The 25092-nt window shown below is 42.0% G+C and overlaps 1 protein-coding gene across 3 annotated transcripts in view; it reads right to left on the reverse strand.

Annotated features, from left to right (window-relative positions):
- The window catches only part of MYO18B (myosin XVIIIB), an 885307-nt gene that overhangs the window by 217643 nt on the left and 642572 nt on the right, over window positions 1-25092 (reverse strand). For all 3 annotated transcript variants that reach the window (XM_073629436.1, XM_073629428.1, XM_073629423.1), the window contains one exon: window positions 1761-1898. In XM_073629436.1, the coding sequence (XP_073485537.1) occupies window positions 1761-1898 (138 nt within the window). The remainder of the gene's footprint in view (window positions 1-1760; window positions 1899-25092) is intronic.

Consider the following 25092-nt stretch of genomic DNA (forward strand, 5'->3'; position numbering starts at 1 on the left):
CCAAGGTTACTTCTTCCAATCACCAAATGAGTCAGGTGAGTGCTAGAAACTGCATGATTCTCACCAGATGACCACAGTAATGCACACACACTACATTAAACATTCCCCCTTCTCTACAGAAAAGAGAGGGATCAGACCCCACTCTCACTGAAGTACTATAGGCAAGAAATTGCCCAGTTTGCCGGTTTTGAAATTTAGAAAGTGTTCTATACTTTGTTTCTACAGCTACTCACTCAGTGCTGGTCACCAAAGAACAGTTTTTCACAAGGTGCCAGGAAACCTTGGGCAGAGCAAACAATTTTACCAAATTTAAACTTGCTGCAGTTGATTTGCTGTGAAAATAGCAATATCACCTTTGCTGAAAGTCCATCAACTTTAGCCTCAATTTTCACATGCTACATGGAAAGGTTGAATTATACTAAGAAATGACAAAAAAAAAATTCCTTTGATGCCAGCAGAACACAACATTCATGTGACATTACAATGTTGATAAAGGCATGTGATTGTCATGACAGCACATGACAGATTATATTACTTATTTGTAAAGAAAAAAAAGGTTATTGTTAAGGTTAGCTTGATGGTTATCACTAGGGGGATTATGTTTATGATTTTTTTTTTGCACAAGAACATGTCCAGGATAGGTAAAAAGAGCTTCCCTAACTGTCTCGTGAACTATTTAAAGTGGATGTAAACCCTCACATAGTGAAGTGAACAGCCTCAGATGATACACAGTGATGAAACAAATCTCCCTACATAAGTTTTACATTTATATCTGCTGTCTTCACCTTTATCTATTGTTCAGAAAGTGCATGTCCTGATAGATTTTTCACTTCCTCATTCATCTGTAGGAGGTGATCATTGCTAGACACTGTGAGAAAGCTGATTGGAGGAAAGGCACACACCCCCTCCCCATGCATGCAGAGCATGCCTATGAATTGTTTAGCTGGCTGCTAATCTATTTATAGCAACCTCCTCTGACACACACTTCTATCTCCGGGCCTCAGAGCGATTGTCAAAAGTTATCAGGCTGATAACAGAGGAACGGGGCAGGGCAAAGCTACTAGACACAAGGCTTTGAAGAGAGATAAGAAAACACTGCAGATAGTTGTGCCCAGCTCAAAATTCATGAATCAGGTTTACATCCACTTTAAAGTTTTTAGCGCCCTTAAAAACGACCAAACACACATTTACCTCCAATTTTCAATGACATTTTGGCTAAGCCAAAACTTTTACTTTTCCTCTTTTTTACTAACTGGAGCTGGGCATGTACTGTAAAGCATTATAGTAAATGGGACCATTCCACTTAATACATATTGATAGAAATAAATGGTGTAGGCTGTGGATCATTTTCTGTGCTCACAGCATGGGTTAAACGTATTTCCCATGCCACACCTTTTAACAATGAGATACATTTTTAATTGTAGAAAAAATCTGAACATTGCATTTTGGAGAGAATGTGTACAATTATATGTGTCAAAGTGCCCATCTGAACCTCAACATTAATACAGCAGTTTTTCTGGAAACATCTTGGGGTAAAAAGTCACTTGTCCATGAAAAAAAAAGATTTTAAACATAGCTATGCCTCTTGCTAGTTATACTCCAAATGATCTTTGCATCTACAAGATTCAATTTATGAATAACAATGATTTTTTTTTTACCTTTAATATACTTTGGTTCAAATGTAGATAAAGAAAAAAAAATGTTTTTTTTTTTAAGTAAACAGAAAAATATGGGAGTAGAATACATTCAACTATACTTACTTCAAACCTTTTAATCTGAGCTCTCTGAAACTCCATCTTGTTTTCCAAATCACAGATCACAGCTTCTTGCCGGCTTACAATTGAACGCTCCACCATAGACTGCTCCAAATAGTCAATGCGGTTCTGTGCCACCTGCAACTGTGTCAACCCAAAATACATTAATAAGTTAATGAGTGCAGTCAACCTTGATAATGTCATGTCTAATTGAGTCCCTACCCTTTACCTTTCTTTTTACACTCAGCTTTATCGATAAACATGGCGTTTCTAAACCAATACCAACCTACTGGTAATATATAATCATATGCATTTTAAAATGGTTGAAAGCATTACCCATAAAGACCCATCGGGTTTATTTTTAACCTGTTCTACAAAATATTATCTGCATTTACAAACGTTAATTCAAGCAACAGTCATATTTTCCTTTCCTCTGGAAATGTATGTGAGGTCTATTGTTATTTTGTTGTGTCAGAGCAAAAAAGCATTCCTCTATAAAAGTGATAGACTGAGGCCAACAATGTTTTGAAGTAGCATAGTTTATGACCACAGCACTATTTATGAAGGTAGTTTGAAAATTAGCAGAGCAAAGAAAATAATGCGGCATATTCAATTACTCAAAATAATAGGGTATTAAATTCATGGATGTCTTTTAACACATTTAATAAAATAAAAAATATGTTTGAGTATTAAACTAATCAGAGTACAGCAGCACACAATTGGGCATAATTGCCACCATCACAAAAAAAAAAAAATATACCCTTCTTAGAATAAAAAAAAATCCAAGACTGGCTAATTGTGAGTTGAGATGAGCTTCATCCTCCACGTGACTTTGAAGTTACTATAATGGTAGAGAGAGATGATTTTGTCCTGGGCAGGAGTACCCATAGAACTCATTTGATGACTGAAGTCCAAACTATGCGCACTTCCATTGCATGCTTTTACTTTTAAATTACCCCAGATATAACTGCTGGGACAAAGCCATAAACCTATTTATATTTAATTGATGCAACTGCTACTGTCACATTTTTCTATGACAGTAAATCATATTTAAAAATATTATTTGACATCCATAAATGTGCCACCATTGGGTGGGTTCTCCAAGGTATACAGCCTCACTGTGTCTCCAATGGGTTGGGTTTCCTAAGGAGCAGAGTGCCTGATCTTTACCAAGGACCTTCAAAAGTTTCTATAGCTTCCCCAGATAACATATAAGTTGTGTCCTTCAGATTTGACCCACTGTCAACAGCTGATGGGCTAAAAAGTAACAAAAGTGTAGGGAACAAGCAGCATTTAGATCTCTTGACCTTGTATCAAAGACAGACATTTGAGTCAGAGAGAAGACCATCAAGAACCACAGGGCAGGCTGTCGCAGGGCAGGCTGTGGACATCAGAGTTCCAACAAGGAACAAAGAAAAAAGGGAATATTTTGGGGACTTTAAATGAGACGCAACGGGGAATATTGCGCCTCCATCCCTGGTTGCTTTTGCAAAAAAGAGGGGGGACTTTAGATGAGGTGTGTGGGGTAGAGCGTAGAGTGGTTCTATCAACCTATAATGGGGCGTACACACGGTCGGACTTTTCACATGCAAAAGTCCGACGGACGCCGCCGGACCAAATCCGGCGGACAATCCGACTGTGTGTGGTCTCCATCGGACTTCCGACGGACCGTTTCGGCCGGAAATCCGACGTACTTTAGATTTGAAACTTGCTTCAAATCTTACGTCGTAACTCCGCCGGACTCAGTTCCTGACGGAAAGCCCGTTCGTCTGTATGCTGGTACGACGGACCAGATACGACGGAGGAGCAGGGTACTGCATCTCGCGCTCGCTGCAATAGGAAAAACAAATTTTTCTATTGCGGCGAGCGCGGGGGGGCATCCCAGGCCCTTAGGTCTGGTATGGAACTTTAAGGGGAACCCCCTACGCCAAAAAACCGGCGTGGGGGTCCCCCCAAAATCCATACCAGACCCCGATCCGAGCACGCAGCCCGGCCGGTCAGGAAAGGGGGTGGGGACGAGCGAGCGCCCCCCCTCCTGAACCGTACCAGGCCACATGCCCTCAACATGGGGGGTGCTTTGGGGGAGGGGGCGCCTTGCGGTGCCCCCCCACCACAAAGCACCTTGTCCCCATGTTGATGAGGACAAGGGCCTCTTCCCGACAACCCTGGCCGTTGGTTGTCGGGGTCTGCGGGCGGGGGGCTTATTGGAATCCGGAAGCCCCCTATAATAAGAGGGCCCCCAGATCCTGGCCCCCCCACCCTATGTGAATGAGTATGGGGTACATGGTACCCCTACCCATTCACCTAGGGAAAAAGTGTAAATAATAAAACACAACACAGGTTTTTAAAATATTTTATTAAACAGCTCTGGGGGGGGATCTTGCTCCGGCTTCGGGGGTCCCTCTTCTCCCGGCGTCCGGTTGGTTCTTCGGCCGGCCCCTCCGCTGTCTTCAGGTAGCTCTATTGCCAGCGGAGGTCCGGGCTTCTGGGCTTCTCTTCTCTTCCCCAGATGTCGACCACGCCCCCTAAAACGTCACAGTCCCAGCATGCCCAGGGACTGTGATATCATATGGGGGCGGGGTCTCCGCCTATATAAGTCACAACGGAGCCCTCAGAGACCAGTCCAGCCGGAGAGAGCGTCGTGTCAACATCTGGGGAAGAGAAGAGAAGCCCAGAAGCCCGGACCTCCGCTGGCAATAGAGCTACCTGAAGACAGCGGAGGGGCCGGCCGAAGAACCAACCGGACGCCGGGAGAAGAGGGACCCCCGAAGCCGGAGCAAGATCCCCCCCCAGAGCTGTTTAATAAAATATTTTAAAAACCTGTGTTGTGTTTTATTATTTACACTTTTTCCCTAGGTGAATGGGTAGGGGTACCATGTACCCCATACTCATTCACATAGGGTGGGGGGGCCGGGATCTGGGGGCCCTCTTATTATAGGGGGCTTCCGGATTCCGATAAGCCCCCCGCCCGCAGACCCCGACAACCAACGGCCAGGGTTGTCGGGAAGAGGCCCTTGTCCTCATCAACATGGGGACAAGGTGCTTTGTGGTGGGGGGGCACCGCAAGGCGCCCCCTCCCCCAAAGCACCCCACATGTTGAGGGCATGCGGCCTGGTACGGTTCAGGAGGGGGGGGCGCTCGCTCGTCCCCACCCCCTTTCCTGACCGGCCGGGCTGCGTGCTCGGATCGGGGTCTGGTATGGATTTTGGGGGGACCCCACGCCGGTTTTTCGGCGTAGGGGGTTCCCCTTAAAGTTCAATACCAGACCTAAGGGCCTGGGATGCCTGCGACGGGGCTCGCAAGGTTTCAATCTCGCCAAAAAAAGCGGCGAGATTGAATTCTTTTTCTAGTCCCGTCGTACCCGAGTCACGTTCAAAATGAACGGACTTGTCCGTGTGTGGGAAAGTCCGTTCATTCTGAAAGTCCGGCGGAAGTCCGTCGGGAAGACCAGATTCCGGAAAGTCCGGCCGTGTGTAGGCAAGTCTGGCCGTTCAGAAAGTCCGGCGGTAGTCCGCCGGAAGTCTGGCGGCAAGTACGTCGGACCTAGCTTTCCAGAAAGTCCGACTGTGTGTACGCCCCATAATGGTGATTTTTTTATCCCCTTTTTAGTACATGGATGCACTTGCTCCTGATGAGTGGATAGAAGTCCACGAAACGTTGTTGAGCTTATTTTGATGCATCCATCTTATATTTATGATTCTAGATGGTTTTTATTGCTCTACCACCCTGATATAATGTTATGCCTACTCCATTTGGGGGACTATGATGTATAATATTTACTTTCTGTGTCATGTTGGTGACTATCCTTAATATGTATGTTGATACTTTTTGCTATTATGCGTTTATATGGGTTGATCCATGCCCTATCTTTGGTCTAATAAAGAATAGAATTTGTTACATATGTATATGGTTTTGTCTGGCTCTACCCCACACACCTCATCTAAAGTCCCACCGCCCCCCCCCCCCCTTTTTTTCAACAAGGAACAAAGGACAAGTTCCAAAGCTCACCCAAGCCATTTGAGCAACATTTGTGGAACAGTGTCTAGTCCACTCAACAAAAATGCTGGCATTAGAGTTACAAGGGTCAACAGAACATAAGTGGAAGGCTATGCTTCCTTAAAATAATCCCAAACATTCAGTACTGTTATTCATTGACCTTTTTTGCTGTCTCTTTTTTAGAATTGGACAAAGTATGGTAGGATAAAAACTCCTGTCAGTTTTTTTTTTCTCTGTCTATGACCCATTGCAGAGATTTCCTTACACTTCCAGTCCAAGAGCAGACCAGGTCTCATTCACACACACTTATCTAGAAAATATAAACAGCGTTTTATGTTTACCAGATTATTTCTTTCTTCTTTTAGTCATTCCTTCTTTAAAGAAGATTTAGACATGTTTAGCAGCGTAAACATTTATGCACATTAGTGTTTCTAATCATATCTTGGCCACTCATAATTCTATTTTCTCTAAACACAGTGTACAGGGCACCAAGGATGGGTCCTGGATGGGTGCTTTGTGGCATCAATATTTGGGTTGTGATCCCTTAAAAAGGAAATTTGCATGTACTCAGGACCTTCACTTCTGACTATGAGGACTCCAGTCCCTACGGGGTTAAGCAGCCTCCAGGAAGCAGCACTTAAAACAGGAAGCTCTTCATATTAGGTGTGGTGGGGAGTTGGAGAGAGAGACCTGCTGGAGTGCTGCATGTGTGCTGGGAGCAACCAAGCAGCCAGAGTGAGACTGTGCTAACCTTGGGGTAAATCCTGTCTATATGTTTCCTTTATGCTGTTTGTGCTGAAGATAAGCTGACTTTTTGTGTTGCACATTCTGAAGTTTGTTCTGCTGCTGGATGCTCTTTTGTGTTTTCCTAAAGCAAAATAAACATCTTTATGTGTAAGACAACCAGATTTGCACATGGTCCCGTGGAGCTATGCCCCTGAATATTACAACAGCTGAATCAACCACACTTAAATGCAGGCAAATGCTCAGTTTAAATAGCTCCATTGAAAAATCATTGCATGCATTTATGTGCTTTTATAAATGTCCTCTAAATGCATATAAAGCAGGTTTGACAGTGCCAGCCTGAATGAGGCCCTAGAAAATTGTTAAGGAAAAAGATATCCTCTTTGAAAAATATTCCTCACTTCTTGTTCTGATGACAACTGCAAAATTGATTTTCTATCACTTTCTGTCTTAGTGACAATAGTCACCAGGTCAAAGAGGTGTAAGACAATGAGAACAAAACTTGACAGCGGCTCTAGTCCTTCTTTAATAAAAATTTTAAAAAATGTTAAATATGTATACACTACAAAAACACATAATTGTAAGCATATCTCCTGCCTGAACTCTATTCAATGTGAGAATCAATAGGTCAAGTACGATACCCATAAATAGCAAAAAATGTGTGTTGCTCTTTATTATCATCATTACCATGGTTAGACCCATACAATTTCCAAGCCCTACCCTTTTTGTCGGTCATACTATTTAGCTGTGCATGGCCAGCTTTGATCTCTGATGTCCTAGTCACAAACCTTGTGTGCTATATATTTAAATATATGTAATAAGTAATTGACTTTATACCGCGACTTTGTATATTTATATTTATTGAAAACTACTTACTTGTATAATTTACATCGGAAGTACATTATTACAAGTATTCAATAGCTGTCATTGCATTCAAGAGGAATGCTGTGCATAGAAATGTTAAGCATAACTGGATTGTATTAGCCAAAGTGTGCAACCAGTTTAGCAGTACAGAGCTGCTTAAAGCTTATGATTGAGTATTTTTTCTTTAGAACTTCTCATTCCCACTGAGCAGAAGAGTGTGAATGAAAGAGGACAAAAAACAGAATAAATTAATTTTATTTCAACAGCCAACCTGCTATTGAGGTGACCGGTGATTAAAATTACAGGTTACATTGATTACAAGAAATTTCCTCTACAATGTAGCCGTAATCATATGAGGAGCAGCACAGGGATAAAAATGCTGCTATTAGCATTACCATTTCTTCTACAGTCAAGCTTCATATTGATGTTTTTATTATATAGCAATGGTGTGAATTTGACTAGAACTATATATTATTTAATTAATGCTATATAATACCAATATGTGTATATGCCTATATACAGTATAGCTATTAAAACTGGACTAAAAAAATCCCAAACCACCATTTAAAATAAAGCTGTTTTTAAATGGTTGTATTATGGTGAGCAGTGATACAGGGTTAATTGGATAATTCTCTCTCTATATCTATATCTATCTATCTATTTAGACTGCCTGCACTGTATACATAGTCTACACTGGATGCAGTATATATATATATATATATATATATATTAGTATTACATGAAAAAAACGCATTGAGCCCCTCCCAAAATCCGTACAAGCCCCTTTGGGTCTGGTATAGACTTTAAGGGGAACTCCACGCCAGAATAAAAACCAGCGTGGGATCCCCCCCCCCAAAATCCATACCAGGCCCTCTGGGTCTGGCATAGATTTTAAGGGGAACTCCATGCCAAACTAAAAAAAAATGACGAAAATCCATACCAGACCCTTATCCAAGCAAGCAGCCTGGCAGGCCAGGAAGAGGGGGGGGGGGATGAGCAAGCGCCCTCCCTCCTGAACCATACCAGGCCGCTAGCCCTCAACATGGGGAGGGTGCTTTGGGGTCCCCCCAAAGAACCTTGTCCACACAATCCTGGCCCGGTGGTTGTGGGGGGCTTTTTGGAATCTGGAAGCTCCACTTAATAATTTAATAATACATTGTACCCTTACCCATTCACCAAAAAAAGTGTAAAAAAAAAGTAAAAACCACAATAGACAGTTTTTGACAATTCCTTTTTTAAAAAAGAAAAAACAAGTGTCCATCTATCTTCAATCATTCCACCCGACGAACCCGAAAAATAGAAAAAAAAGCTCCGCCTTGATGGGAGGCCTCCCGCCGACTGCTGTCTCTTGGCTGTGACAGCTGTTATATAGGCAAGGGCAGGGCCACCCGGTGACGTAACCAAGGGCCCCCGCCCCCTTCTGACACCATGTGAGCCAAAAGACAGCAGTCACTGGGAGGCCTTCCATGGAGGCGGAGTTTTTTCTTTTTTTGTTTTTTCTATTCTCCGGTCTGTTGGGCGGCATGATTGACGATGGATGGACATCGTATGACACTTTTTCTTTTTTTTAATAAAGGAATTGTCAAAAACGTTCTATTGTGGTTTTTACTTTTTGACACTTTTTTATTGAAAGATTAGGGGTACAATGTACCCCTACCCATTCACATGGGGGGAATCTGGGGGGCCCCCCTTTAACGCTTCCAGATTCCAATAACCCCTCACCCCCAGACCCCCACAACCACCGGGCCAGGGTTGTGGGGACGAAGCCCTTGTCCCAATCAACATGGACAAAGCACCCTCACCATGTTGAGGGCTAGCGGCCTGGTGTGGTTCAGGTGGGAGGCGCTCGCTCACCCCACTTTCCTGGCCTGCCAGGCTGCTTGCTCGGATATGGGTCTAGTATTAAATTTTGGGGGGGACCCCACTCCATTTTTTTTTTTTTTTTTTCAATTTTGTCATGGAGTTCCCCTTAAAATCTATGCCAGACCCAAAGGGCCTGATATGCATTTTGGGGGGGACCCCACGCTGTTTTTTTATTTTGGCGTGGCGTTTCCCTTAAAATCCATACCAGACCCGAAGGGCCTGGTATGGACTGGGGGGAGGGGGAACCCACGCCAAATTTTTCATTGAAATTTCATCTATATTGATGAGAACCGGCAATACATTACAGCTGCAAGCAAATTTGAATGAAATTTTTTCTTTAGAAATGTAATTTTGCTGCGGCACTGTTCAACGCATCACACAGATGCGCCACTTTATAGGCAGACCAAGGGGACCCCGACACGATTTTTAAAGGAATATTTAATTTTTATTGTTTCACTGCTCCTGAAAAAACGGTAGTTTTAAACTTTTTTTGCATTGATACATGTCCCCTGGGGCAGTACCCGGGTCCCCATAAACTTTTTATGGCAATAACTTGCATATAAGCCTTTAAAATTTGCACTTTTGATTTTTCATGTTCGTGTCACATAGACTTTAATAGGGTTTGCATGTTCGCTCAAACTTTTTGCCTGTTCGCATGTTCTGGTGCGAACCATACCGGGGGGGGGGGGTTTATCCCTACTCAAGAGCCAGGACCCTTCATCCTCAAGTTGACATAATAATAAGGTTGATTTACTAAAGGCAAATAGACTGTGCACTTGCTCCAGAGCTTAGTAAATGAGCAGAAGCTCTGATGACTTCAATCATCCAATCATGTGCCAGCAAAAATGCTGTTTTTTTTTTTTTTTCTTCTTCTTCTTGCATGCGATTGGGTATTCTTTGCAAAGTGAAAGTTATACTAAAATCTCATTTTTTTTTTTAGTTAAAAATAACAAACATGTTATAATTACCTGCTCTGTGAAATGGTTTTGCACAGAGCAGCCCAGATTCTTCTCTTCCCGGGTCCCTCTTCAGTGCTCCTGGCCCCTCCCTCCTGAGTGCCCCCACAGCAAGCAGCTTGCTATGGGGGCACCTGAGCCGAGCCACAACTCCCTGTGTCCATTCAGACATGTAAAAGAAAGTTTCCTCAAAAAACGGACTTTAAAGGACCAAGAACACTGTTCATGGTCCTTTAAAGTCCCATTTTTAAGAAAGCTTTCTGTTTTTACAATCTCTTGAAGCTTTACCCGATTTGACTACGCTCTGGAGCAATTTGCCTTTAGTAAATAAACCCCATTGTCTCAAAAAGTAAATGAGACAAGTTAGAAGGCTGGCCGCAGGCTAGCCTGGATTTGTAAGTGGAGTCTGACGACTATATATCCCTCCTCCTCCTCCATCAGATCCTTGTCAGCTCATTTCTGGGTTCCCACCCACCCACTCCCCATACTTTCATAATTTCATTTACACTTCATACATATTCATTCAGGGTATGCCCTCTTTTAGGCATACTGACCAGCTAGGCCAAGGCACACCGCAGGTCTTGATAGTTAGGATTATCGTATTTCCAAATGAAGACTCTGACTACAAATATACATTGTTTTATAGGCCATCTTGCACACTAATAACAATAGTTTAAGACTAGATATTCATATTCTTACATATTTATTATTATTGTGTGGTTACCAATCCACAAAACTGAAATACTATGCAATATCTTTCAATATTTAAAATTCCTTAAACAAATAGTATTTAAGCTATTAAATCATATTAAATACATGAAGCTGCCATTGCTGGACTCTTCCAGAAAATTCTACACTGTAGTTGACGGGTTGTTTCTACTTTAAGACACTGACCTAGGACAAGCGTGTCAATTTTGAAAGTCAGCAAAAGTCTGAACAACTGTTCGGTATTCAAAAATGTAAAGGTTTCTGAGGCTGTTGGATCATAGGAAACTAGTATTAACCTTCAGACTTTCTCATACAGCTTAAAGGAGACCTTGTAGTGGAATGCTAGATCCACTTATTAGAATCCCTCTAAAAACCTCTGCATAATAATAGTTAAAAAAAGTTTTATTATACACTTCTCTGACCACCCTGTTCCATGGTGTGAGGTCAGAATTCTCTTGGCAAAATTCTTGGGGGACAATGAGTACCTCCAATTTTTCAAGAAGACACTGCAGTCAAGTACAAGAGCATCTTCGTGAGAGATTTGGGATCCTCATTGTTTCCAGAATATCACCAGAAGGTTGAGATCACTCTCATCAAGGTGCTGTGAGAGGAAGACATGGGTCAGGTAGGTATATAATCTTTTTTTCCTTACAGGTACATTTTTCAACCATCATTATGTAGAGATTTTTACAGGTGGGGGTGGGAACCTAGATCTAATAAGTGGACCTTGCATTTTATTTCAAGGTCTACCTTTCTACTATTCCTGTGAATGTTTTTCTGCTTTTGAAGGATGATGATTTTTTTTTTTACCTGATTTTGTTTAACAGGCAGTTTAAGCCACTACCTAACATATGAATATACACTGAGCAAAATTATAAACGCAACACTTTTGTGTTTGCCCCTATTTATCATGAGCTGAAGGCCAAGATCTACAACTTTTTCTATGTACACTGCCAGGAAAGGTTCCACCCACTGATAGCTCTGTCAGGCATTTGGCATACAGTACTGATGTTCACCAGCGGGTGTCTCCTGACAGTCTGGAACCATCAGGGGAGCTCTCTCCTGCTGGTGGTATTATTTGATCTTTGGGCCGCAGTACTGGCGATCCCTGTAGCTGAACCCTGAGCCTTGTACCTGTACCTCCTGTGATCCTGTACCCATCTGCTGACCTCCCGTTGATGACCCTGGCCTGGCTATGTTTACGATTCTGGCAATTCCCTTGTCTGACTGTTATTATATTTTTTATATATATATATATATATATATATATATATATATATATATAATATTCACTTATCTTTAATAAATCATAATATTTTCACCTTGCATGCATTTTGTTCCTCTGTTGCTGTCCACGCAGTTCTGGTCACACCTGCTATGTGACATACACAAAAGGCCTATTTCTCAAATATTGTTCACAAATCTGTCTAAGAGCCAGTTCACACCAGAAGCAGTTCCTGACTGCATGGTGTGAACTAGAGCCATTGGAATACATGGAAAACACTGTGCGTGCATTTTTAGTGCAGAAAAAAGCACACTGAACTGCACGAAACTGCGTCTGGTGTGAACTAGCACTAAAAATGCATGCACAGTGTTTTCCATATATTCCAATGGCTCTAGTTCTCACCATCCGGTCAGTTTCTGCACTGAAAACTGACCGGAAACTGACTGCATGGTGTAAATTAGAGTCTTTGGAATACATGGAAAACACTGTGCATGCATTTTGTGCAGAAAAAAAAGCACACGGAACTGCTTCACACCAGATGCAGTTCCGTGTGCTTTTTTTCTGCACTAAAAATGCATGCACAGTGTTTTTCATGTATTCCAAAGGCTCTAGTTAACACCGATGCAGTCAGTTTCAGTTCCAGGCAGAATTTACTGCACTGGTGGGAACTAGAGCCATTTGAATACATGGAAACCACTGTGCATGCATTTTTAGGGCCAGTTCACACCTCAAAAATGCACTCCTACTTTCCAGATCAGTTTTTGCTCACAGTTCACACCACACACAGTTCTGGTGCTTTTTTGATACAATTTGCTAGGTTCCATTACAGTTCTGTAAAGAAAAAATGCAGCACGCTCTACTTTTTTTTTTCTGCACCGGAAACTGACTGCACTAGTGTGAACTAGAGCCATTGGAATACATGGAAAACACTGCATGCATTTGTTAGTGCAGAAAAAAAGCTCATAGAACTGCATCTGGTGTGAACTAGCACTAAATCTGTGTTAATGAGCACTTCTCCTTTGCCGAGATAATCCATCCACCTCAAAGGTGTGGCATATTAAGATTCTGATTAGATAGCATGATTTTTGCACAGGTGTGCCTTAGGCTGGTCACAATAAAAGGCCACTCTAAAATGTTCAGTTTACAGCACAATGCCACAGATGTCGCAAGTTTGGAGGGAGCGTGCAATTGGCATACTGACTGCAGGAATGTCCACCAGAGCTGTTGCCCTTGAATTAAATGTTAATTTCTCTACCATAAGCCATCTCCAAAGGCGTTTCAGAGAATTTGGCAGTACATCCAACCGGACTCACAACTGCAGACCACATGTTACATAGTAGGAGAGGTTGAAAAAAGACACAAGTCCATCAAGTCCAACCTATGTGTGTGATTATATGTCAGTATTACATTGTATATCCCTGTATGCTGCGGTCGTTCAGGTGCTTATCTAATAGTTTCTTGAAACTATCAATGCCCTCCGCTGAGACCACCGCCTGTGGAAGGGAATTCCACATCCTTGCTGCTCTTACAGTAAGGAACCCTCTACGTAGTTTAAGGTTAAACCTCTTTTCTTCTAATTTTAATGAGTGGCTACGAGTCTTGGTAAGCTCCCTTCTGCGAAAAAGTTTTATCCCTATTGTGGGGTCACCAGTATGGTATTTGTATATTGAAATCATATCCCCTCTCAAGCGTCTCTTCTCCAGAGAGAATAAGTTCAGTACTCGCAACCTTTCCTCATAACTAATATCCTTCAGACCCTTTATTCGCTTTGTTGCCCTTCTTTGTACTTGCTCCATTTCCAGTACATCCTTCCTGAGGACTGGTGCCCAGAACTGGACAGCATACTCTAGGTGCGGCCATACCAGAGTCTTGTAGAGCCGGAGAGAATTATTGTTTTATCTCTGGAGTTGATCCCCTTTTTAATGCATGCCAATATTCTGTTTGCTTTGTTAGCAGCAGCTTGGCATTGCATGCCATTGCTGAGCCTATCATTTGCTAGGACCCCCCCCAGGTCCTTTTCCATCCTAGATTCCCCAGAGGTTCTCCCCCCAGTGTATAGATTGCATTCATATTTTTGCCACCCAAATGCATTATTTTTTCATTTTTCTACATTGAACCTCATTTGCCATGTAGTTGCCCACCCCATTAATTTGTTCAGCTCTTTTTGTAAGGTTTCCACATCCTGCAGAGAAGTTATTGCCCTGCTTAGCTTAGTATTGTCTGCAAATACAGAGATTAAACTGTTATCCTATCCTCCAGGTCGTTTATGAACAAATTAAATAGGATTGGTCTCAGCACAGAACCCTGTGGGACCCCACTACCCACCCCTGACCATTCCAAGTACTCCCCATTTATCACCACCCTCTGAACTCGCCCTTGTAGCCAGTTTTCAATCCATGTACTCACCCTATGGTCCATGCCAACGGACCTTATTTTGTACAGTAAACTTTTATGGGGAACTGTGTCAAATGCTTTTGCAAAATCCAGATACACCACGTCTACGGGCCTTCCTTTATCTAGCTGGCAACTCTCCTCCTCATAGAAGGTTAGTAGATTGGTTTGGCAAGAACAATTCTTCATGAATCCATGCTGATTACTGCTAATGATACCATTATCATTATTAAAATTTTGTATGTAGTCCCCTATCATCCCCTCCAAAAGTTTACATACTATTGATGTTAGGCTAACTGGTCTGTAATTCCCAGGGATGTATTTTGGGCCTTTTTTAAATATTGGTGCTACATTGGCTTTTCTCCAATCAGCTGGTACCATTCCAGTCAGTAGACTGTCAGTAAAAATTAGGAACAATGGCCTGGCAATTACTTGACTGTATATTGACTATATACGGTCTGGCAATCACTTGACTGAGTTCCCTAACTACCCTCGGATGCAAGCCATCTGGTCCCGGTGATTTATTAATATTACGTTTCTCAAGTCTAATTTTAATTCTGTCCTCTGTTAACCATGGAGGTGATTCCTGTGATGTGTCATGAGGATAAACACTGCAGTTTTGGTTACTGAAGCCCCCCTATTCCCTCCTGAAGACTGAGGAGAAGAATAAATTCAATACCTTTGCCATCTCCCCATCCTTTGTAACCAGATGTCCTTCTTCATTCTTTATGGGGTCAATATGGTCTGTCTTCCCTTTTTTTTACTGTTTACATACTTAAAGAATTTCTTGGGGTTTTTTTTTGCTGTTGTCCGCTATGTGTCTTTCTTGTTCTATCTTAGCCGTCCTTATTGCACCCTTTCACTTCTTGTTGCATTTTTTATAAAGTCTGAATGCTGATGATGATCCCTCAACCTCATATTTTTTGAAGGCCTTCTCCTTTGCTTTTATATGCATTTTTACATTGGAGTTAAGCCATCCAGGACTTTTGTAACCACATCAGCCCAGGACCTCCAAATACAGCATCTTCACCTCCAAGATCGTCTGAGACCAGCCACCTGGACAGCTGCTGCAACAATCGGTTTGCATAACCAAAGAATTTCTGCACAAACTATCAGAAACCATCTCAGGGAAGCTCATCTGCATGTTCGTCGTCCTCATCAGGGTCTTCACGTGACTGCAGTTCGTCGTCATAACCGACTTGAGTGGGCAAATTCTCACATTCGATGGTGTTTGCCACTTTGGAGAGGTCTTCATGGATGAATCCCAGTTTTCACTGTACAAGGGCAGATGGCAGACAGTGTGTCTGGTGTCTTGTGGGTGAGCGGTTTGCTGGTGTCAATGTTGTGGATTGAGTGGCTCTTGGTGGCAGTGGAGTTATGGTATGGGCAGGCATATGCTATGGACAACAAACACAGGTGCATTTTATTGATGGCATTTTGAATGCACAGAGATACCGTGACAAGATCCCGAGGCCTATTGTTGTGCCATTCACCCACGACCATCACCTCATGTTGCAGCGTGATAATGCATGGCTCCATGTTGCAAGGATCTGTACACAATTCTTGGAAGCTGAAAACATCCCAGTTCTTGCATGGCCAGCATACTCGCTGGACATGTCACTCATTAAGCATGTTTGGGGTGCTCTGGATCAACAGCATGTTCCAGTTCCTGCCAATATCCAGCAACTTCACACAGCCATTGAAAAGGAATGGACCAATATTCCACAGGCCACAATTAACAACCTGATCAACTCTATGTGAAGGAGATGTGCTGCACTGCGTGAGGCAAATGGTGGTCACGCCAGATCCTGACTGGTTTTTGAACCTCCCCCCAACTCCACCTCCCCCAATACAGTAAAACTGTCAGGGGATGTTATACTCAACATCCAATGCAGGTGATCAGATCGCTGGGCTGCACCAAGGAATCAGGGACAAATGAGTAAATAAATAAAAAAAATATGTTTATTATTAATGATAAAGATACACGTGAAATCAAGACAGCAAACCAAAAACAAGTAAATGGTGAAAACACAGCAAACCCCCAAACCCACCTAACTATCTATCTAACTACTATAATACACAAGTAAGGAAACAAACATGAAATAAAAATAAGGCATGGGCAAAAGCGACAAGGGAACAGAAACCAGGAATAATAAAGCAGACCAAGGAGCAGGGAACAGGAAACAGGACTCAAGGACAGGATACACAAATGGGGTCCAGGAACAACAGGAACAGGCTGGAACAAGAGCAGGTACTGGCAGGGACAAGGGCTTAGCAGAGGAATTCTGAAGCACTGAGGCTTAGTTCAAGGCGGGTCTATATAGTCCAGCAGACTCATGACAGGTGTGTTGATGGCAAGTCTGAAGTCCAGGCAGGGAAACACCCGCTGGTGGCCACTGGAATTACACCCTTTTGGTGCGGAATGTAATAGTGCCACCAGCAGGTGAAACCAGAGATGACACCGTTCCTGACAAACGCTTCACATTTCAGAGTGGCCTTTGATTGTGGCCAGCCTAAGGCACACCTGTGCAATAATCATGCTGTCTAATCAGCATCTTGATATGCCAAACCTGTGTGGTGGATGGATTATCTCAGCAAAGGGGAAGTGTTCACTAACACAGATTTAGACAGATTTGTGAACAATATTTGAGAGAAATAGGCCTTTTGTGTACATAGAAAAAGTCGTAGATCTTTGCGTTCAGCTCATGATAAATGGGGGCAAACAAAAAAGTGTTGCGTTTATAATTTTGCTATATATATATAACAATACCACAAATAGAATTAAGATTTTATGCACAGAGTTATTTTTGGATACATAAGTATAGATCTGTCAATATGTACTGGGAATGCCTTTCTTTTCTCCTGGGAAAGGGACCTCATCTAGAAGATGTGTATGATTAATGCTTTTTGTCAGAAGAATATGCTGAGTTGGCAGTCATCTTACCTTTGCAACAACACCAGTACACTCTTGTTAATGTACAAAGTTTCATCATTTAGGCATATACCAAAATGCATGGATTATTTTAGCTACATTCTTTAGTTTATCTCACAATACTTTTTTTATAGAAAGATGCAAAACAAAATATAATCACTGTGTATTCTCTCAAAAAATATGTCAGCTATTGAAATCCTCTATTTCTGTTTAGTTCTTTTACTATGCTCCTCAATAAACACCTCTTAATTAATCACAATTTACTCCAGGCCAAAGTGATAAAGCAAACTGTATGCCCTGCCAAAAGTTTTTATTTAGTAAAAAGGTAAAAGGGGTTAGATCCCCACTGAGCTTCTAATGCTGTCTGTGTCCCTGTTGCATACTTTCCCTACTTTCTGCCTGGTGAAACCTTTTGTCAATTGAACAAGAAGTGAGAAGAAATCTACCAAAGAGAACCTCAAATAACAGTAAAAACATTAAAGGCATTTTAATAATTCTCCACATTATTCCAAGCTGAAAAAAAGTTTTGGCTTCAGTTACACTTTAAAGGAATAAAACCTACAGTAAATGCAAACATTCATTACATTGCAGGAAAAATAAATAAAATTGCGCTTGGAGTATAATGGAAAAACAATAAAGAAAAATTTGAATTAAAAAAAGTGAGTAAAAGTAAATATAACTGTTAGGTACATACAGTGAAAAATTATGTAATGAAAAATATTTTTATACAGCTCGGGCTATAAGTGGGGCACAACAAAACAAATATAAAACAAAAAAAACGCGCTAAGAAAGTGTTAAACACTAATGAATAAAGTCCAATTATAGTTCAAGATAAATCAATAATCGTAGACTCCTCTATGTGATAGTGTTGAAAGAAGATGATTCGCTTGAAATACAACTGTGTGGTGAAATGCTTACCAGAACGTAAGCCAAATCAGACAGGTGGCTTAAACCCAGCCCGGGCCTTTAAAGAGCGATTCCAATTGGCAAGATCAGTCGCACTCGTACAGCAAATCAGGTCCACATAGGGTTTATCCAAAAAAATATATGCAAAGAACATAGCGTGATGCTGACATGGTAATAGGCAATAAACCAAAAAAAAGGGGAAAAAAATGCAAAAATGCAATCTCACAGAAAATAAAATCATGAATATCATATAAACATCCTGTGTGCACAGCTTATACAGGGATGTGAAATGGTGACATGCAACATGCAATGAGTGGTGCCCTTGGATATAAATAAATCACCAAGTGTGTCTGCTTACCAGAGATCAGAGATAGATGAGCAAACAAATATCACCAAAGATCAGAAACCGCACCAAGTGCACAGACATATGGAGCAGCTTACCAGATGGCAAACTAGTGTAGGCACACTCAGCTGAAGGCTTAATATCTCTGCGTGACCAAGAATAAACTTATGTGAACCTGTAGGGGTTCCTGCTCACCGGAAGGTCAATTGAAAATAACCCAAACAGGAATCCTGGCGGAGTCACCGCGATGCCGTCCTGGCAGACTCTTCACGGGCTCGGAGTGCATAAGATTCAAAAAGGAAACAGCCAATAGCGTAATACCGTTGGAACTCCGATTTATTAAAAAAGAAAAACACTTACAATAAAAATAACGAATACAGCAATGCCGGCCGGCACTCAAACAGCTCCCGTCCACAACAGGGCGACGTGGTGACGTCAGCACGTCCCTCCCAGACACGTTTCGTCACAGGTTGACGTTCTCAATGGTTATTTTCAATTGACCTTCCGGTGAGCAGGAACCCCTACAGGTTCACATAAGTTTATTCTTGGTCACGCAGAGATATTAAGCCTTCAGCTGAGTGTGCCTACACTAGTTTGCCATCTGGTAAGCTGCTCCATATGTCTGTGCACTTGGTGCGGTTTCTGATCTTTGGTGATATTTGTTTGCTCATCTATCTCTGATCTCTGGTAAGCAGACACACTTGGTGATTTATTTATATCCAAGGGCACCACTCATTGCATGTTGCATGTCACCATTTCACATCCCTGTATAATCTGTGCACACAGGATGTTTATATGATATTCATGATTTTATTTTCTGTGAGATTGCATTTTTGCATTTTTTCCCCTTTTTTTTTTTGGTTTATTGCCTATTACCATGTCAGTATCACGCTATGTTCTTTGCATATATTTTTTTGGATAAACCCTATGCGGACCTGATTTGCTGTACGAGTGCGACTGATCTTGCCAATTGGAATCGCTCTTTAAAGGCCCGGGCTGGGTTTAAGCCACCTGTCTGATTTGGCTTACGTTCTGGTAAGCATTTCACCACACAGTTGTATTTCAAGCGAATCATCTTCTTTCAACACTATCACATAGAGGAGTCTACTATTATTGATTATTTATCTTGAACTATAATTGGACTTTATTCATTACATTGCACCTTGCTATTTCCTAAATGTGATGGCTGCATTCGTTTTTTTTTCCTTTATTTTTATCTGGTGATCCAGCCAGTAAGTGTGTTGTTTTTTAAAAGAACACGCAGGGGAGCTTGCAATGATCAGCTTTACATATTTATGTAAAACCTTTATCCCAAAAGGACAAAAACACTTTGCTGTAACTGCTTATAAAATTAGCTGGTGGTCAGCTTCAATTTGTTGTATCTAAATCTGCTAGGACATAACACTCCCCTCCCCCCCCAGACTGATAATGTTGCTCTCCAAAGGAGCCCCCTGTGCTCCTTCATACAGAGTGGGGGCACTTTAAAACAGCAGGTATGTTACCGGCCAGATCACCAGACAAAAAACAGAGGGACAAAGACAAAAAAAAGGAAAAATAATGCAACCACCACATCTAATGATTGGTAAACAGCAATATATTGCAGTTGTGGTTTTGGGTTAATACAGCTTTAAGGAGTGATAACCTGTATGATAAATTTTTTTTGAGTTGACTTTTACCAACAGTTTTGTGGTAACTACAGTTAGCAAAATACTTCAATCAATAATTCATGCTGATATTGTGAGGTACAGTAGTTACTTTTGTAAATGAGCCAATATATGACATGGATATGTCAAAATAAGACACAGTAAAGCACATAATACATACACTGAAAACTTTTGTGAAAGCGTATTTTCAATATTTCAGTTATGACTCATTCACACTTTTCTGCCTTTTTATTAGGAAAATAACTGTTCAACAACAATAATTTTCACTTGGACTTGGTCACCTCAAACACATTATGCAGACAGATTTTGCAGGATACAATGCCCGCTACAGTGACCTGCCTCTCTAAATCAGGTTCAACATGTTTTACAGGACCCTTTTTAATGCATGTCTGAAGCACAGATGTGTATGTTCACATTAAATGCACATATCTCATGGATATACAACTTTGAATGAAATCTCCCCTAATTAGTTATAGAACATGTTAATACTGACCTCAAACATATAAAAAAAACGACTTAATGGAAACCAAGTGCTCCCTGATGAAACCAGCCCATTGCCATTTATCAAATGTAAGTTTGAAACTGAATTATACCATAAAACCAATCAGGAGCATTGCTAGGATCTTAGTAGACCTGCAATGTCATAGGACTAGTAGAATGCCAAAATGAAAAGTGGGTAAGACAATTTCTCTTCCCCAATATCAGCATTTTTTGTATCTGCTATGTTCCCTGTCTTTGTTTTTTTTTTTTTTTTTTTTTTTTTTTTTTTTTCTTCCTCCCTACCTCCCGCCCTCCCTTAAAACAAACCAATAGTGGGCCCAAATCAAAGAACCAGAACATTTAAAAGGACAACCAAAAACATCACACAATACCAAAGCTTTCTGCCCCCCCCCCCCCCCCAGTTTGTTTGCATAATCATAGAACAATTGATTTTTAAATAACTGATAATATGACTAACATATTTTAACATTCCTAAATTTGAAAAATGTTAGTCATATTATCATTTATTTAAAAATCAATTGTTATATGTGTGTGTACTCACTGCACTGTGCGGGGCACCGGACTAATGGGTTTCTATTAGGTCCATAATTCTTGTACAAGCATGTGATTAGAGCCTGAGGCTCTAATTGGCTTGTTTTATAATGTCCTCGGGGCGCAGAGCACTTGCAATTTTAGCAAATAAATATTGACCATCGCGTCACTTCCGGTTTCCAGACCGAGTTAACATGGAAGCCGCATGGAAGAAGAGTAGTATCAGGGGAGACATGAACATGGTGAGCACCAGACGCCACTGACTTCCACTATACCTTATTTTCAATAATCTACTAAGTAAAAAGAAGAATGCATTGCCAAATACAGATAAATATAGACTTCCAATACTATACTAAAAAGACAGTTTCTTAAATTTACTAAGTGATTGGGGGGGTGTGGCCGGCCGGAGCTGAAAATGGACGCCTGATCTCCCAGCTCGTCAACCAGGGGAACCTCCACATCGTCACAGGCCGCAGCATCGACTCAATCCAGAGCCATCCTCCCGCTAGACTCATCGGGGATCATAACCAGCACGTCCAGGAAAAGCATGCCGGAATATAAGCCCCAGAAACTGACCGAATTTGCCTACAAGCCGGCGGAGTAGGTCAGTGTGTTCAAAGATGGCGCCGGCCCAGCCGCGCCGCGGGACTCATACACGGATCTCCCGGACGAAATCCCGGGCAATCTGACTACCACAGGCACCCCTGCACTACCTAGTCAACCTCCGGAGTGTGACCCCCTACCTAATAGCCCCGCAAAAGCTAAAATGCGGCTCGATGCGCCGCCGCAGCCGCAAATCAAGGCCCAGGCTTTCAATCCCCTCCTCTCCAACCAGGCCTTACATTCCTCAATGGTATCCTTCCCCACCTCAGGGCAACCAGTCATCGATACAACACTGAAGGACATGCTGTTATCACTGCAAACATCCCTCATGACTGACCTCTCCTCCCTATTTACTAAAATATCCTCAGATATACACTCATTTGATGACAGAGTGACATGTATTGAAAAAGGACTGAATGAATGTACCTCCACAGTAAATGAGGTTATAGAGGTCTATGATGATGTGAAAGAAGAACAAGCATGGATGCGCGCCAAGCTGGCCGATTTGGAAGATAGGAACAACGTTAAATTGCGAGGTATCCCTGAATCCATTTTACCTGCGGACCTGCCAAGGTATGCGAAAGAGCTGATGCATATCATTCTTCCAGTAGCGTCCCCCCGGGATGTAATAATAGACAGAATACACAGAATTGCTAAACCCTCCCACCTGACAGCCTCAATTCCCAGAGATGTACTAATGAGAGTACATTTCTACCATATCAAAGAGAAACTCATGTTAGGGGTCAAATCTAAGTTACCACTGCCCGCTCCGTATGCAGGGGTACAATTCTTCCCAGACCTCTCCAAGCACACGCTCCAGCTGAGACGCCAGCTGAACCCAGTCACCAAAGGTCTTTAAAACCACAAAATACCTTACCATTGGCGTTACCCAGCTACTCTCCTAATCACAACAGGAGGTCAATCGCACACCATAAGTGATCTTGATAAGGGAATGCATCTCCTCCATGAATGGGGAATACTACTGGAACCCCCTAATACATCCCAGCCATTCAGAGGAACACCCCCATCACGCAAGAGCCTGGATCGCAACCACAGATAACTGGCTCCTACTACTGCAGACAAATTGGGCCTAACTACACCGTCTTAGTTCCCCTGCGCTATGACGAATAGATTTTCTTGTGTTTACAGCTCCCCTCGTTACTGACTGATTTTACCCCCCACCTAGAGGCTGAAAAGGTGCTCAGCACCACCTCTACTATCCGTTACACAAAACCACAACTCTTATTTCGCCAACGGTGTGTTTCTCAAGTTTCCAGTATCTTCTGTGATTGACATTTTGCTCTATTTGCAGCTCTCTAAACCACTCTGCTGACAGACCCTCGGACTTCCGCTTCCTTTCTTCTCATCTCATCTCTAAGCATCTCTAATCCAAACAACAGCGACAAACCGTAAGTGTTGCCATACCCATCTCTCCAACCCTACACTCACAAGATGCCTCTCAATAGCCTCTCATTCAATACCAATGGGTTGAACCACCCGGCAAAAAGACACTCACTATGGAAAACCGCCAAGGCTCTCCAGAGTGAAATTCTCTGTGTTCAAGAGACCCACCTATTTTTCACGCCACCCACTCTACTAAATCCAAAGTAGTCATGGTAGCAATCAAGGACACTGTGGACTTCCACACATCTACAGTACTACTAGATCCTGCTGGTCGATATATAATTCTAACATGTTCCATTAATAGAGTACAGTATACTCTTATTAATATCTATGCCCCAAACTCCCACCAACTCAAATTTATACGCAAAGTATTACGCATTGCCAAATCGATACAAAAAGGTAATTTACTACTTTGTGGAGACTTTAACCTAGTCCCTGACACCAACATGGATTCCACATCAACCACGAAGAGGTGGGACTCCCCATTGAAAAAAAATTTTTCTACACATGAATTATGTTTGGCGTTGCCATCCTGGATCTAAAAGAGACTTCACCTACTACTCCCCAAGGCACAATTCATACTCAAGAATCGACTTGTTCTTAACGGATGAATGGTTGCTACAAAAAAACTGTAAATCTGTGATACATACCACGACATGGTCAGACCACGCTCCAATTTCAATTACGATAGAAGACTCCAAGTTACAGCGAAATCCTTATCTCTGGCGCGCTAATAATTATACTATAACACGAAAATTACTCATCAGAGATCTCTGACCATCTTGCATAATTCTTCACTCTAAACAAAGGCTCAGTGTCTGATCCTGGAGTGGTATGGGACACTCATAAAGCATATATAAGAGGTCTACTGATAAAATTAAGTTCTTTTCACAAAAAGAGGAGGACGCAGCGTTTAGATGAACTAAGGTCCCAAATAACAACCCTAGAACAGCAACATAAAGCCAACCCTCAGAACCTTCAGGCTGACAAATTACTGTCCCTCAGACAAGAACTGAAAACCTTACTCCTCCACTCTTTTGACTTTCTCCAACGCAGACTAAATGCCACTACATACTCCACTTCTAATAAGGCAGGGAAGAGATTAGCACAACGCCTCAAAGGCAGATGATCAAAAACCAAGATACTCCAGCTAATTCACCCCCCACACAAAACTCCTCCTGACAGACCCACAAGACATAGCCAACGCATTTAGTGACTACTACAAGGACCTATACAATCTGAACCAAGATACCCAAACCCCACAACCCTCACCAGACGAGATTAACCAATTTCTCCAATCCATTCACTTACCATCCCTGACTACTGACCAATTAGAAACCCTCAATACCCCATTTACAGAACAGGAAATCAAGATATCAATAAACTCTCTCCCCAACGGGAAAGCTCCGGGACCTGACGGTCTAACAAGTGAATATTATAAACAATTCTCATAGAACCTGATCCCACATATCACAGAAGTCTTCAACAACGCTGCCTCCTCCTCTAAATTCCATGATGAATACCTTAATGCACTAATAATAACGCTACCAAAGCCAGGGAAGGAACCGAATGCCCCTCAAAATTTCCGCCCTATATCCCTACTCAACCTTGATCTCAAAATTTATGCTAAAACTATTGCAGCGCGATTGATAGACATCATGCCCACCCTCATACATAGAGATCAGACAGGGTTCACCAAAGGCAGAC

The sequence above is a fragment of the Aquarana catesbeiana genome, linkage group LG01, assembly GCF_042186555.1.
Source record: "Aquarana catesbeiana isolate 2022-GZ linkage group LG01, ASM4218655v1, whole genome shotgun sequence".
Lineage (NCBI taxonomy): Eukaryota > Metazoa > Chordata > Amphibia > Anura > Ranidae > Aquarana > Aquarana catesbeiana.